The sequence below is a fragment of the Chanodichthys erythropterus genome, chromosome 3 (assembly GCF_024489055.1).
Source record: "Chanodichthys erythropterus isolate Z2021 chromosome 3, ASM2448905v1, whole genome shotgun sequence".
NCBI classification, from domain to species: domain Eukaryota; kingdom Metazoa; phylum Chordata; class Actinopteri; order Cypriniformes; family Xenocyprididae; genus Chanodichthys; species Chanodichthys erythropterus.
This window is the reverse complement of record NC_090223.1, coordinates 29,497,123-29,510,452: the sequence shown is the minus strand read 5'-3', so window position 1 is coordinate 29,510,452 and position 13,330 is coordinate 29,497,123. Positions and strand designations below refer to the sequence as shown.

Below are 13,330 nucleotides of genomic sequence, written 5' to 3'. Positions count from 1 at the left end.
CCGCATACCAATGTTTGCTTTGCGTTCTGTTCACACATGCATGCTGTAGAGTCCTTCAGAACCTCTCGTTCTTTTGATTCTAAATGGGTCAATTGATGCATGTTACCATGGATACTAGGAGATGTCAGCAGGCTAACTGTGGGAAAAAATGGGTCCCTGCATTTCCTGGCGAGGGGATACAAGTTCGGTTCAGAAAATAAGATCTTTTGAATCAGTCATGAGCTGTAGATCTAATCGCACACCACTGATTGGTGTGGGCGATATATCTAAATTGTTGATACCATTGAAATTTCATAATTACTGTCATCAATTTCAATATCACAAAAATAGTCTAATACTAGCCTAAATAAAAAAAAAACAATATTACTGAAGACGTAAACAATCAGTGATAAAATAAGAACAAATAAACTAATGGCAATCAATAAACTAATGGCAATCAATAGACTACAACAGATACCAGTACTACATAAATTGTCTAAAGTAATCAAATGTACAAAAAAAAAAAAAAAACACTGCGTAGTCTTCACTGTCTATGAAATATTAAATATATGTTCATTCTTACTAAAGGTAGTAAAAAAGAGAGAGATTTTCTTTCTTTTGTTGTTTGATTAACATTAAAGTTGCAATGAGTGATTCTTTACAGAAACATTTTTTTTGTTATACTGGTCGAAAGTTACCTCACATCCTGATAGCAATCACTATGTTAAACGGTCTAAATGTTTTTTTAATTAGAAATATAATTTGTTGAAGGGGTAAGACCAGAACATTTTCATCCAATCATTATATTCAGTGCAAATGAAATGTTGTTTACGTTTATATTAACATTTTAATGTTATGTGATTTGAGACATGAGATAGTTTAATGTCGTCTCTATTGACACTTTGCCGAAAGCAGCTGTGTGTGTCTCTTCATGACTTTAGGAGGAGGCGTGGCTTTGGGCTCTAAGGGGATGGTGGGATGTTATGTTTTGAAAGCTAGCTTGGTTTTGCTAGCCACTCTGAAAATGTCCTATTGCACCTTTTAATGACAAAGACAACAGCAGGTTTATTAGGCTGCTGTCACTTTAAGAATGAACGAACGGATCCAATATACTGATGCACATGCGATTTCTTTCTTAACTGTTTATGTTCACTTATAATGAATTTGTTTATGAGGATAATTGCAAAGATTGGCATTTTGACACATAGCTGTGTGTATTTGACCATTCCAACCAACTAAGGTGGCAAAAAGTACTCTGTTCAGTACTCATGTGCTGTATCATATGCGCGCTTCTCTCAGGTAGTGCTCAGAAACACCGTGCGAGCAAATACCGAAACGAGTTCCCTTTCACTGCCTTTTCACACTTGAAAGGTTAAAATCACTTGTTTTTCAACCACAAGGCTTAAAAAATGCATTCAAATGACAAGTTTTTGTTGCAGCATGGCAACTTTATAAGAGCGTAACTGCGATAGAGATGATAGTCCAACATCTACACTACCAATTGACAAATTTCTACTTGTAATCATGTCTACCAGTATGTAGCCCACCCCTACTTGTCATGAATATATAAAAACATTTATTATTATTATTAATATTTTTTGTCAATTTTTAAAATAAAACCACACATTATTAAAACCATTAGACTCTTTAACTGAAAAAGGAATCAAGTTTTATGTTTGTCTATACACATCCTTAAAGAGATAGTGACATGCTTAATATATTATTACATTAAACATATATATTTTTTTCATATTACACATTTATGATTCCTCAGAGGAACATCAACAGAGCTGAAAAGGCTTTTAAAAACAAAATTTAAAGAATCTTCACTTCCACATAGCCACAAGGATTTCCTGTACACAATTCCACTTCCTGTCTATTGTTTGAGTCGAGGTGCAAGGCGCAAATAATCCAGGAAACTTTTCTGCGACATAAAAGTTCTCAGCCTCAGCGGAAAAATGAACTCACAGAAAAACTTATTTTACTACAATTAAATGTTTATTGAAAACTAAAACAAAACTTTAGCAAATATAAGTATTTGTCTGCCTTTAGAGTGGAAGGTGAAAATGAACGCTACATTTTTCTACTCTTTCCATGTTTAGATCTGTTCATTGTGACAGTCTCTTTAAAACAAACAGCACTTCATTATTTGCTTGTATTAGGGAACGAAATCTCTTCCACTCACACAGTGGCCGTCAGCGTTTCGCTGCAGGCTGTGTGTCTGTTATAGGCAGCTGATGAGACTGCACGGAGACCACAGCACTCTGAAGCACTAATGGACATTTGCCAGCAGTTTGCAAAGTCTCACTTCTGGATGATAAACATTTTCAACAACAACAAACATGTGTACCCTTTTGAAATGTCTTCTAGTACCACTTAACAGACCATAAACATCTTAAATGGCACAATTATCAACATATACCAATGTTTTTTTTTAACCCTTTTTCTGCAGATCTCTCTTTATCTCTAGTTTTGTATTGGAAAGCCTTATAGTTCGGGCAAGTGTTTCACCAAAATTGAAAACGGGAAAAGATGATCAAGTTGGGAAGTCCTACAAAACAAATTTCTGCTTGATATCTCCAGAAATGCAGGTTAACCCCATGGAAAAATGGTGTAATTAAAGGATTAGTTCACTTTCAAATGAAAATTACCCCAAGCTTTACTCACCCTCAAGCCATCCTAGGTGTATATAACTAGCTAGCTTCCACCAGACCGCGTTTTTTTTGTAATTTGAATACGGAAGGCATAAGACGTAGTGTAAGCATTTTCTCTTCACTTTAGAAGGCCTTTATTAACCCCCCGGAGATGTGTGGAGTATGTTTATAATAGATAGATGCACTTTCTTCAGCTCATACTCATCGGCCCCATGCACTGCCATTATAAAGCTTGGATGCGTCAGGATATTTATTAATATAAACCTCGATTGTGTTCATCGGAAAGAAGAGTCATATGAGTGAGTAAATCTTGGGATAATTTTAATTTTAAAGTGAACTAATCCTTTAACTGGTTAAGAGGTGGTCCTGGTGTCCCCAATGGCTCCAGACCAGCTGGTTGTTTTTTCAGGCAGGCAGATGATGTGTTAATAGCCAAGCAGGAATGTCTACCTGTCAGGAGCCCTGTTTGCCAAAACCACTGGGTTTCACTGGGATGCTTACAAAGTCTGTAGCCATATCCTTACTGTGAGGGCTGAATAAACAGCACATTTCAGTGCTAAAACGCAGAGAGTGATGTATTTGTGGTGGCAGGGTCCAAAATGAACACTCGCTCAGCACCAAATGCAAGTAAAGATTTGGCCAGAATACATAATTTATGTTGATTTGTAAATTAAATATTTTACTGTTGCTGAAGTGATGTGCACAAACCCAATTTAAAGTGTCCACATTTGCCCGGTCTGGCAAAAAGTTGCCCTCATTGTGTTATAAAGAGCAAACTCTCATCTCCCTATCTGTATAAGACAGTTTGGGGAGTCCTGAGTGCAGAACACCTCATATATCATTCCCAAAAGCCTCACCCTTTTCCCAAGAACCAGCTGGATGATGTCCTTAGCCCAGGAAAACAGTAACTCAGGTCCTGCTCAGCAGGACAAAATGTTATGCAATAGTTAGACAAAAAATATCTAACAGAAAACATACTCCTATTTGTTCTTTGCTAAAATTAGAGCACATCCACTCTTCATGTGATAACACTTTGAGATGCATGTGGTCCCTGTCTCCTTCAGGCAACCTCATGAGATGCTTATAAACCATGGATTCTAGAGCTTCTGCAGATATTTTCAGCATGCATGTTGGTTGCTAAAATAACCAAGCAGCTAGGGGAGAACACTACTAAGATCCATGAAAAAAACCCAATGTAAGATTAGATAGCTCAAGGTTTGACTTGTGACTTGGTACACATTCAGCTTGTACGCTCTGGCATCTTTACAGATTTAAAGGGCTGCAAAAACAAACCAGTCATCCAGAGTGCAAGATTTTGCTGGAAGGGAAAAAATAATCTTCCAAGGGCTCTAAAGGTGTTGATACAACCCCGAGGAGGAAAAGCACAGCAGAAATGTGTTGACTCAGCTCTAATGTACCCATTGTTGCTCAGGGAATTTATAGACTTCTGCTCTGCTTGATGAGAGGAAATGTTTGAAATGTCGAGCCTGAAATTCACAAAACTGCTTGCTTCATCTGTCAATGGTAGGCACTTACAAAATAAGTGATTTAAAGGATTTAAAAACTATTTATCAAGATCTAAAAAGCTTCAGCAGAACCTATCATGAATAAAAACAAAAACAGGCTTTACATTTGGAACAAAATTTAAAATGACTTTTAACAGATAATGTATGATTAACTACAACATGAATATTTATATGTTGTGCATAATACAGGCCTTTTGAACACAACTGTAACATGATTGAATCGTTCCTCTTTTCATAACTACATTTTATTTATTTATACTGAATGAGATGCCAAACAGTAACTGTAACAGTCTGCTAAGAATACTGCATGACGAAAAAGGATTACAAGCAAAATTAGGAACCCTTTCTAAAGCCTAATCCAGATTACTGTTTCAAAACATCGCTAAACTCATATTAGACACAATACTGCAAAACTGAGCAAAAACACAGATTTAACATAATAAACAAGCTGCTGTGCCAAAAGACGTTGGCTGTAGTGTGTTTTATGGGCAATGGGACTTTTTGGGTTTAACATAGATGATGTAATCTCCAATTTTTCATGCATTTTTCCCTACAGCTTTTTACGCCCACCAGTCAAAATTGTGATGATGTGAAGCAGGATCTCCTCAAAGGTCAGGTTTACAGGGGCTCTGCTGCTGATAAATCTGCCGTTTCCTCTAAGCATGAGGGTGTCTGGTGTCAACAAAGAAATTCCTACCTTTGAACAGCTGCCTGGGGAGTTCATGGTGGGCTGATGGCCAGGCGCACACTCCTTAAAGTTGTTATGGCCCGTGTAAACCAGAAAATCCAGCCAAGCTATTCTGTACCCTTCCGCCCACGAACAGTCCCAGCTATAAAGAGCCTTAAATAAAAGATCTGCTGTCAAAGCACATGACATCACCTTAGAAAGACCTTTCTATGACCTGCCAAAGCAGGTGCTTTAAATTTGCAAAATCACAGAAGAGAACTCAATTCACTTCACTTCATATCTGTCTCTAATAGTGGTTAATGGAACCATTTCAATACAAGTTAAACTCTATCGACAACATCTGTTGATTACCACAATTTTTTTTAACTATTTCTTTGCTATTTGACAGAATTTGTCATAATTTATGGCACAAAGCTTCCCCGCCATTTACAGAATTTTCGGGCAATCCATGTTTTCACTGTTATCCGGTAGGGGACCCTATTAGGCATCTTCTGAAATAGTACAGAATCTCCAGATCAAAACACAGGCATAGAAGAAGAAACAAGCATCAAGCGATATACACATTCCTTATGGACATGTACAATAAAGCAATCATCAAACATTAAAGGTGCCCTAGATTCAAAAATTGAATTTACCTCAGCATAGTTGAATAACAAGAGTTCAGTACATGGAAATGACATACAGTGAGTCTCAAACTCCATTGTTTCCTCCTCCTTATATAAATCTCATTTGTTTAAAAGACCTCCGAAGAACAGGCGAATCTCAACATAACACCGACTGTTACGTAACAGTCGGGGTGTACGCCCCCAATATTTGCATATGTCAGCCCATGTTCCCAACATTATGAAAGGCATTAGACAAGGGCAGAACGTCTGGATCTAGACTAGGTAAGCAAGCAAGAACAATAGTGAAAAATGGCAGATGGAGCAATAATAACTGAAATGATCCATGATAACATGATATTTTTAGTGATATTTGTAAATTGTCTTTCTAAATGTTTCGTTAGCATGTTGCTAATGTACTGTTAAATGTGGTTAAAGTTACCATCGTTTATTACTGTATTCATGGAGACAAGACTTGTTATTTTCATTTTTAAACACGTGCAGTCTGTATAATTCATAAACACAACTTCATTCTTTATAAATCTCTCCAACAGTGTAGCATTAGCCGTTAGCCACGGAGCACAGCCTCAAACTCATAGAGAATCAAAAGTAAATATCCAAATAAATGCTCTACTTACGCGATTAGACATGTTGCATGACGAACACTTTGTAAAGATCCATTTTGAGGGTTATATTAGCTGTGTGAACTTTGTTTATGCTGTTCAGGGCAAGCACGAGCTCCGGGGGCGTGGAGCACGAGAATTAAAGGGGCCGCGCAGCATAAATCGGCGCCTTTATAATGATGCCCCAAAATAGGCAGTTTAATTAAAAATTAATAAAAAAATAAACAAAAAAAAGTATGGGGTATTTTGAGCTGAAACTTCACAGACACATTCAGGGGACACCTTAGACTTATATTACATCTTTTGAAAACATTTTCTTGGGCACCTTTAAATGGCATTTAAATCAAAACTGCCTAATGTTACTGGACAAAATGTTGACCCATGAAGAGGTACAAGGACTGCGCAAGCTTTGGAAGTGTTGATGGAATCAACCTACTTCATGTAGTCTTTGACAAAAACATGATTTTTTCAGCTTTTTGTTAAAAATGTAGCTTTTTGTAAATGTAACTTAGCCACATTCAAATGTGTTGATAAAAAAAAATGCATAAAATGTTTAGTTTGTTTGCTTAAAAGCAGAGACTCTGTTCTTTCTTTTGATATATTGCATGTTCAAATATTATCATACAACAAAATATTCTGGGAGCCATGGAAGTTTTGTGAAAATGAACAAAAATGCTGGTGCTGACTGGCTGGATGGCTTCAATAAAACATACCATTGATTAGCAACATTATTGCTCACAGTAGCTCTGTCTTATCATTAAAAATCAATTCCCCTGAAGAGAAAATGAATGGGATGTATACTTCTGGAACCTGGCTGCACTCTATTATAAACTGATCTGTATTTGAAATCATGACTGATTTGATTTCACTGGAGCTTCATAAAGTCATACAAGTTTCAATGACATCAAATAAAAGAGGCACAATGCAGCGATTGTGTCCCAAATAAAAGCATAGAGTGGCAAGCCGGGGCAGCACTCAAACAAGTTCTGTCATGGTAACACTGGTCTTTACATGAGTGGAGGATGTAAAACCACCTTAAGAAGAATCTCATGAAATCTATTGGAAGTTGAAAATGCAATGACTTATTATGTGGCGACTGGACAGTATCCAACAAAATCATGATCACAAGATAAAAGGGTAGAGCAAAACAAATTTTATGTAACGTTTATGAAAACACCCCAATTCTGACTTGAATATGAGCCCAAGACTATTATAAGAGGAACAGTACAACTGTTTTTCAAACTGTGCAAAATGGGCAGGGTCAACACCTGCCTAAAGGCAAAGAAGGATGCACTAAAATCTCCAGCAGTCAGTTTGCATTAGTGTCTTGGCTGGCCTTCCCTTGCCAGGCCTTTGTCCTGAATCAGAGGTGGCGGCTCTAGGTGTCAGCTTGATTAGGACAGTGATGTGCATGCCGTGCCACTGCAAAAACCCATCAGGATAACAATATTTCACGCTCTGGTAGATGCTTTACAGCGTGTCAGTAACATCTGATGCCTCAATGTGATTCACACAACCAAAACTCAACCTTTTAGCTCATAATAGCAAATCTGCACTGCGCTATTATGCCCCCATTTTATAAGATATAATATAAGTCTCTGATGTGTCCAGAGTGTGTATGTGAAGTTTTAGCTCAAAGCCTGTTGTACCGAACCCGTTCGACTTTACCGATGAGTTTTATGAGGTTTATTGTACTTCACTTCCTTGCATTATCATCAACATACATAGCGAAGTACACAGAAACACTCATTACAACTAACAGTAAACAAATATATAAAGACCTTATGCCTTTTCGGGTGGTGCTTAATAAACTGGTATACTTTATATCTGTAAATAGGGCTGGACGATATGGACAAAATTTATATCACAATATAATTCTTAATTTCGGTCAATACAATATAATTCCGATATCGATATGAACTACATAATAGCCTCAGAAAAACTGCCAAGAACGGCCACAACGGATGTCTGTACCTACAAACGTCTGAAAAATGAATTTGCCAAATCTATGAAATCTCTTCCTATAAAACTGTATAATATTTTAGAAATAAAAAACAGTACAAATAAATTTATATTCAGCTTTTATTTGTATTTAGCCTTCATACAAACATAAAAATAAACATAAGACTCACTCACTTTAGCAATATTAATATCTTTAACATTAAACTATAATGTAGGCTGATTTTATTATTCTTAAAGGGTCATAAAACCCCAAAACACTTTTTTTGAGATGTAAACAGATATGTTGATATGATATGCTGCAAATCATTGAAAACACTAAAGGTACTCAATGTTATTCATAAGTGAAAAATAGTTATTTTTGCATTTTTCATAGCGATTTCTGTCTTCCTGTTTGAAAAGCTGAGTCGGAGCAACAACACAAAATCTGACGTAATCGTGTACTTTCGGCCCAAGTATGGGCATGGTCGAACATGCTAACGTAGACCGTTTCGAGCGAATCTCGACATATATATTCATGACATAAAGCTCATTTAATCCAATCACTTTGCTGTAGTATGCATAAGATTATAATTGCAGTATTATGCATGAGGAAGCATCACTTCTCTCGGAAGTGGATTGTTTTGCTGTAATCTATCAGCACAAATGGAAAATATGTTCGCGTGAGATCGCATTACAGCAGAGAATTCAAATGTCACAAAAGTGCTGTTCATTCACCTCTGCCTGCTCTAGCTGCGTTCAAATACGCAAGCCGTAGGCTGTTTCCCTCAGCACAGCACGTGCTGTTTGTATTTTGCTCGCGATGCGGTCAGAACTGGAGTTTGAATACGAACACATGAAAAATATGATTGTTTAATGATACAGGCGGAGCGCGCATATGCTCGGTTTCAGCGCGGAGCTCCGCGATGAGTTTAATAACACTAGCCACGTGACACATAGCTCATACAGAATAAAGTATCCGTGTTTAAAGTTTTTATTTCACACATTCTCCTGCACCAAACATTAACCAGCACGGTGTAGTTATGCACACATATTTTCATCAAGTTGTGGAAGCTTGTTCCGTCGCATTTGCATCAGGTGTACTCATTTTCTAAAACTTGCCGCGTTTGCGTTTGATCTTAGCGTACAACTTTTGAGCACTGGCTGGTGGCTGCATGTCTCTGTGGTGTACGTCATCACGCAAATAGCCAATCGCGTTCTGCTCTTTCTAACGGCTGTGCCTCAAGTCAGTGATGCTGTAATGTATATATCGAAATACCGGAAATGTGTTTAAAAATCACCGTTATCGAAAAAAATTATATCGTGATATATATTGATATTGAATTATTGTCCAGCCCTATCTGTAAATCAACTCCGATGAACTGTAATAAAGTGCTCTCACCTTCATTACTGCCGTATCCACTATAACTCTGGAAACTATAAGCTGGATCATGAACAGTTTACTCATCTATCCTTGAGTGACAACTTTTTAGCACAACCTCTGTTTTGTATTGTCCCTTTATATTGACATTCGCTCTCATCAGTGCAGCAACGGGGGAATGTGTAAACTCGCTATGAACTCGCTCATGTCAGTTCTATGTTAAAATGGCAGTGTCTGTCAACTTTCGTGGGCGGGGCCTGTGGCTAATGTGACGTCACACTGCCAGGGATCTGGAAACGGCTTGTTCTGAGACACTGCTTATGATTTATGGGGATTTAAAAAAAACGGAGTGGTTGTATATTTATCATTATATGGTGGTTGTGTACACACTGCCAACACACATTTATAGCCAAACACCATGCAAAAGTGAATTTTGCATAATAGGTCCCCTTTAAAGAGATGCAAGATCATGACAAGCATATATGATCACAAAAAAGTCCTATATGTCCACAAAAACGTATAGAAAATCAGTGTCGAATTTCCTGTATGTCATGATGAAACTAGAGAAGTGACAGGAAGCTGCCCTGCCATCCTGCTATTGTGTTTAGAGGCTGAGTTGACCACACTCGCTCTTTTTTGATGCTGGGAAGAAACAATCAGATTCATTTCAACTTCACAATATCACACTTTAAAAAAAGTATAGACTTCAGAGGAATTAAGAAGGATGTAGATTGTACATAATTATGTGAGAAAATCTTGCTGTGTTAATTTTTTGGTGTCTTCCCAATCTAACAGTAATAAATGATCATACATTTTCTAAATAATAAAGTACATTTTCAGTTTTTGAAGCCTAGGCTAAGTTTATGTAAGACAAACTTTAATGTAGAAATGACGCCTGAAAAAAATTTGAAAGTTAAAAAAAAAAGCATAGAAAGACAGACAGACAGACAGACAGATAGATAGATAGATAGATAGATAGATAGATAGATAGACAGACAAACAGTTAGACAGACAGACAGACAGACAGATAGATAGATAGATAGACAGACAGACAGACAGACAGATAGGTAGACAGGCAGACAGACAGACAGACAGACAAACAGATAGATAGATAGATAGATAGATAGATAGATAGATAGATAGATAGATAGATAGATAGATAGATAGAGAGATAAGACATACAGACAGACAAACAGACAGACAGATATACAGTTAGACAGATAGACAGGCAGACAGACAGACAGACAGACAGATAGATAGATAGATAGATAGATAGATAGACAGACAGAGAGATAGATAGACAGACAGACAGACAGACAGACAGACAGACAGACAGACAGGCAGGCAGACAGGCAGGCAGACAGGCAGACAGACAGACAGATAAGACATACAGATAGATAGATAGATAAGACATACAGATAGACAGACAGACAGACAGACAGACAGACAGATAGATAGATAGATAGATAGATAGATAGATAGATAGATAGATAGATAGATAGATAGATAGATAGATAGATAGATAGATAGATAGATAAGACATACAGATAGACAGACAGACAGATAGACAAAAATCATGTTCTGAATAACATTATCGCTCACTGGGTTACATGAATCCTTACTGTTTCCTGAACAAATTAATTTTCAAAAACAACTCATTAATATGTATGACATGCTTAATATGTGCATAAAAAAAATCTTAGTAGGAGGATATGATAATGCACTCTGGTGTTTGTGCCGTGATTGCTTGATCTATTTGTTTCTTTTTTTTCCATCTAATTTTACTTGTTCATACATCAAAAATTTTGAGAAAACATCACGTTTTTGACTGAATCTGATTTAAATTTGTTTCCCATCAGCACAACAAGGAGAGCTTAGTCAGCGGAGCCCTTTCCAGTAGACTGCATTGCAATAAAACATGGATAAAAAGGATCCAAGCCTTTTTAAAACGTCATCTGAGCTCTAGAACAGGGAACTCACACATGGTTTTATTATGTGGCTTCACCTTCGGGTCTCTCTTCAAAGGGCCCCAGTAAAGGCAGGAGTCCACAGGCTAGCAGGAAAATTAATTCATGATGTCAGCTTAAAAACCTCTAATGACTTTTAAGATTACAAACCACAAAAAAACTAAACAAATGCTGACAGTCAAAGTTTAAAGTGCAGTATATAGTCTTTCTTTAAATATTCTGTATTTAAATGGCTCAGAGATAAAGGAGAACTAACAGGCTGAAATATCTGTGGCTGAGTTTGTGAGCTCCTCAGTGCACATCAGAGAAAAGACACTCCAAGCCCACATTAATATTCATTGGAAGTTGCTGAGGAAAAAAGGAGGCTCACAAAAGAGTTCGCACAAACAGCTCCTAAAGATCCGCTTGGTCCTGTGGTGAGTGACAAACTGCCATCAGATCAGACAAAACTAAAACAGGGGCAAGTAAATTCAAGTAGAACTGTCTCGAACACAATTCCTGAAAATGTTACTTTTAAGCTAAAAATCATTTATTTAAATAGTAACACTTTACAAATAAGGTTCATTAGTTAAACATTAGTTAACATGAACTAACCATGAACAATACATTTGTTACTGTATTTACTAATCTTCGTTAACGTTAATGAAAAAACAGTTGTTCATTGTTTGTTCATGTTAGTTCACAGTTCATTAACTAATGTTAACAAGATTTTAATAATGTATTAGTAAATGTTGATTAATAAATGCTGTAGAAGTGCAGTTCATTATTACTTCATGTTAACTAATGAACCTTATATTAAAGTGTCACCATTTAAACTAACATTAATGACAAACAAATTTGATTCAAATACGAGTATACATGTATATTTGTTGGCCAAAACAGTGTTTTGATATTTCTATTTCTGTTTCATAAAAATAATAATACTCTTTAAATTCTACTGACAAGTCCACAATGTGCTGTGACAGTTTCCTCTGGGGCAAGTTGTCACAAAGACCAACATGTGTTCAATGAACTTTTTCCTTGGAGGAGCTGTTAAATAGTTTCTTTTATTCTAAAATACTTTAATATTTGTACTTAAAGAAACGTATACAATCAAAAACAAACCCCTGATAAATATTTACTGAAATAAAAAGTGTGACAACCAGCCCCGGTCTCCCCTATATTTAGGCTACTATTAAAGTAAATACATAAAGATTCATTTAAATGAATAAGAGAGTTTAGAGTGACCGATAGGTAACAATGTTACCGCTCAGTGAACTTTCTTTTTCATGGAATTGTGGGTGGGCTTGAAAATTTGAAACGATACTAACGTTACTAGATACTTTCCACTTTTTACATAAAGATACGAATGCCACATAAAACTGTTTCTGAAGCCCAGGGCCTGTTTAACAAACTTCCTCCCTTTAGAGATACATGGAGGGGTCATTTGAGGGGCCGAACAGTTTGAAATCCTTTGTTTCCAAACTGTAACTCCCATAAGGCTCTAAAGTAAATATGCGCAAAAACAACGGCGCGTGATAAAGTGTTGTGAGCACAAATGCGTCAGTTACATAATAAAGCAGCGAATCGATGATCTTTTCTACACGTCGGAGCCGCTCCACACAAATATCACGTTCAAAGACGGATGCTACAATATCAAATCAAACTCACCAACTGGTCCTGGGGTCGACAGTGATTTCGCCAGCGTCCTCCAAGCACTACAGAGGAAAAGAAAAAGAAAAAAGGAACGGGAGGTGTGCGGTGGACGCATTCTTATAGCGGCATCGTCAGATACTCCTTAAGTAACAGTTCATCCATGTTTCTTTGCGGGATGGCAGAAGACTGACTGCTCTAAAGTGCGGTTGCCACGGGTGCCCACTCCCTTCCCGAGCACGGCTGCTCCGCTTCTTTCAGTCCTGTTGTCCAGAATGGGAGGGGGAGATCCTTGAGTGCAGTGCTCCCGTGCGCCCTCCGTCGCCCGAGACTCGTACAC

The 13,330-nt window shown here is 37.2% G+C and overlaps 1 protein-coding gene across 4 annotated transcripts in view; it reads right to left on the bottom strand.

The window, feature by feature from the left end:
- Positions 1-13,330, bottom strand: part of itga2b (integrin, alpha 2b) — a 41,810-nt gene that overhangs the window by 3,699 nt on the left and 24,781 nt on the right. For 2 of the 4 annotated variants that reach the window (XM_067381666.1, XM_067381670.1), the window contains one exon: positions 13,037-13,330. The exons of 1 other annotated variant lie outside the window; for it this stretch is intronic. In XM_067381666.1, the coding sequence (XP_067237767.1) occupies positions 13,189-13,330 (142 nt within the window). In that variant the 3' untranslated portion in view covers positions 13,037-13,188. Of the gene's footprint in view, positions 1-4,967; positions 5,018-13,036 lie in introns of those variants that run through there. One more of the 4 variants, XM_067381668.1, reaches the window with a different exon arrangement.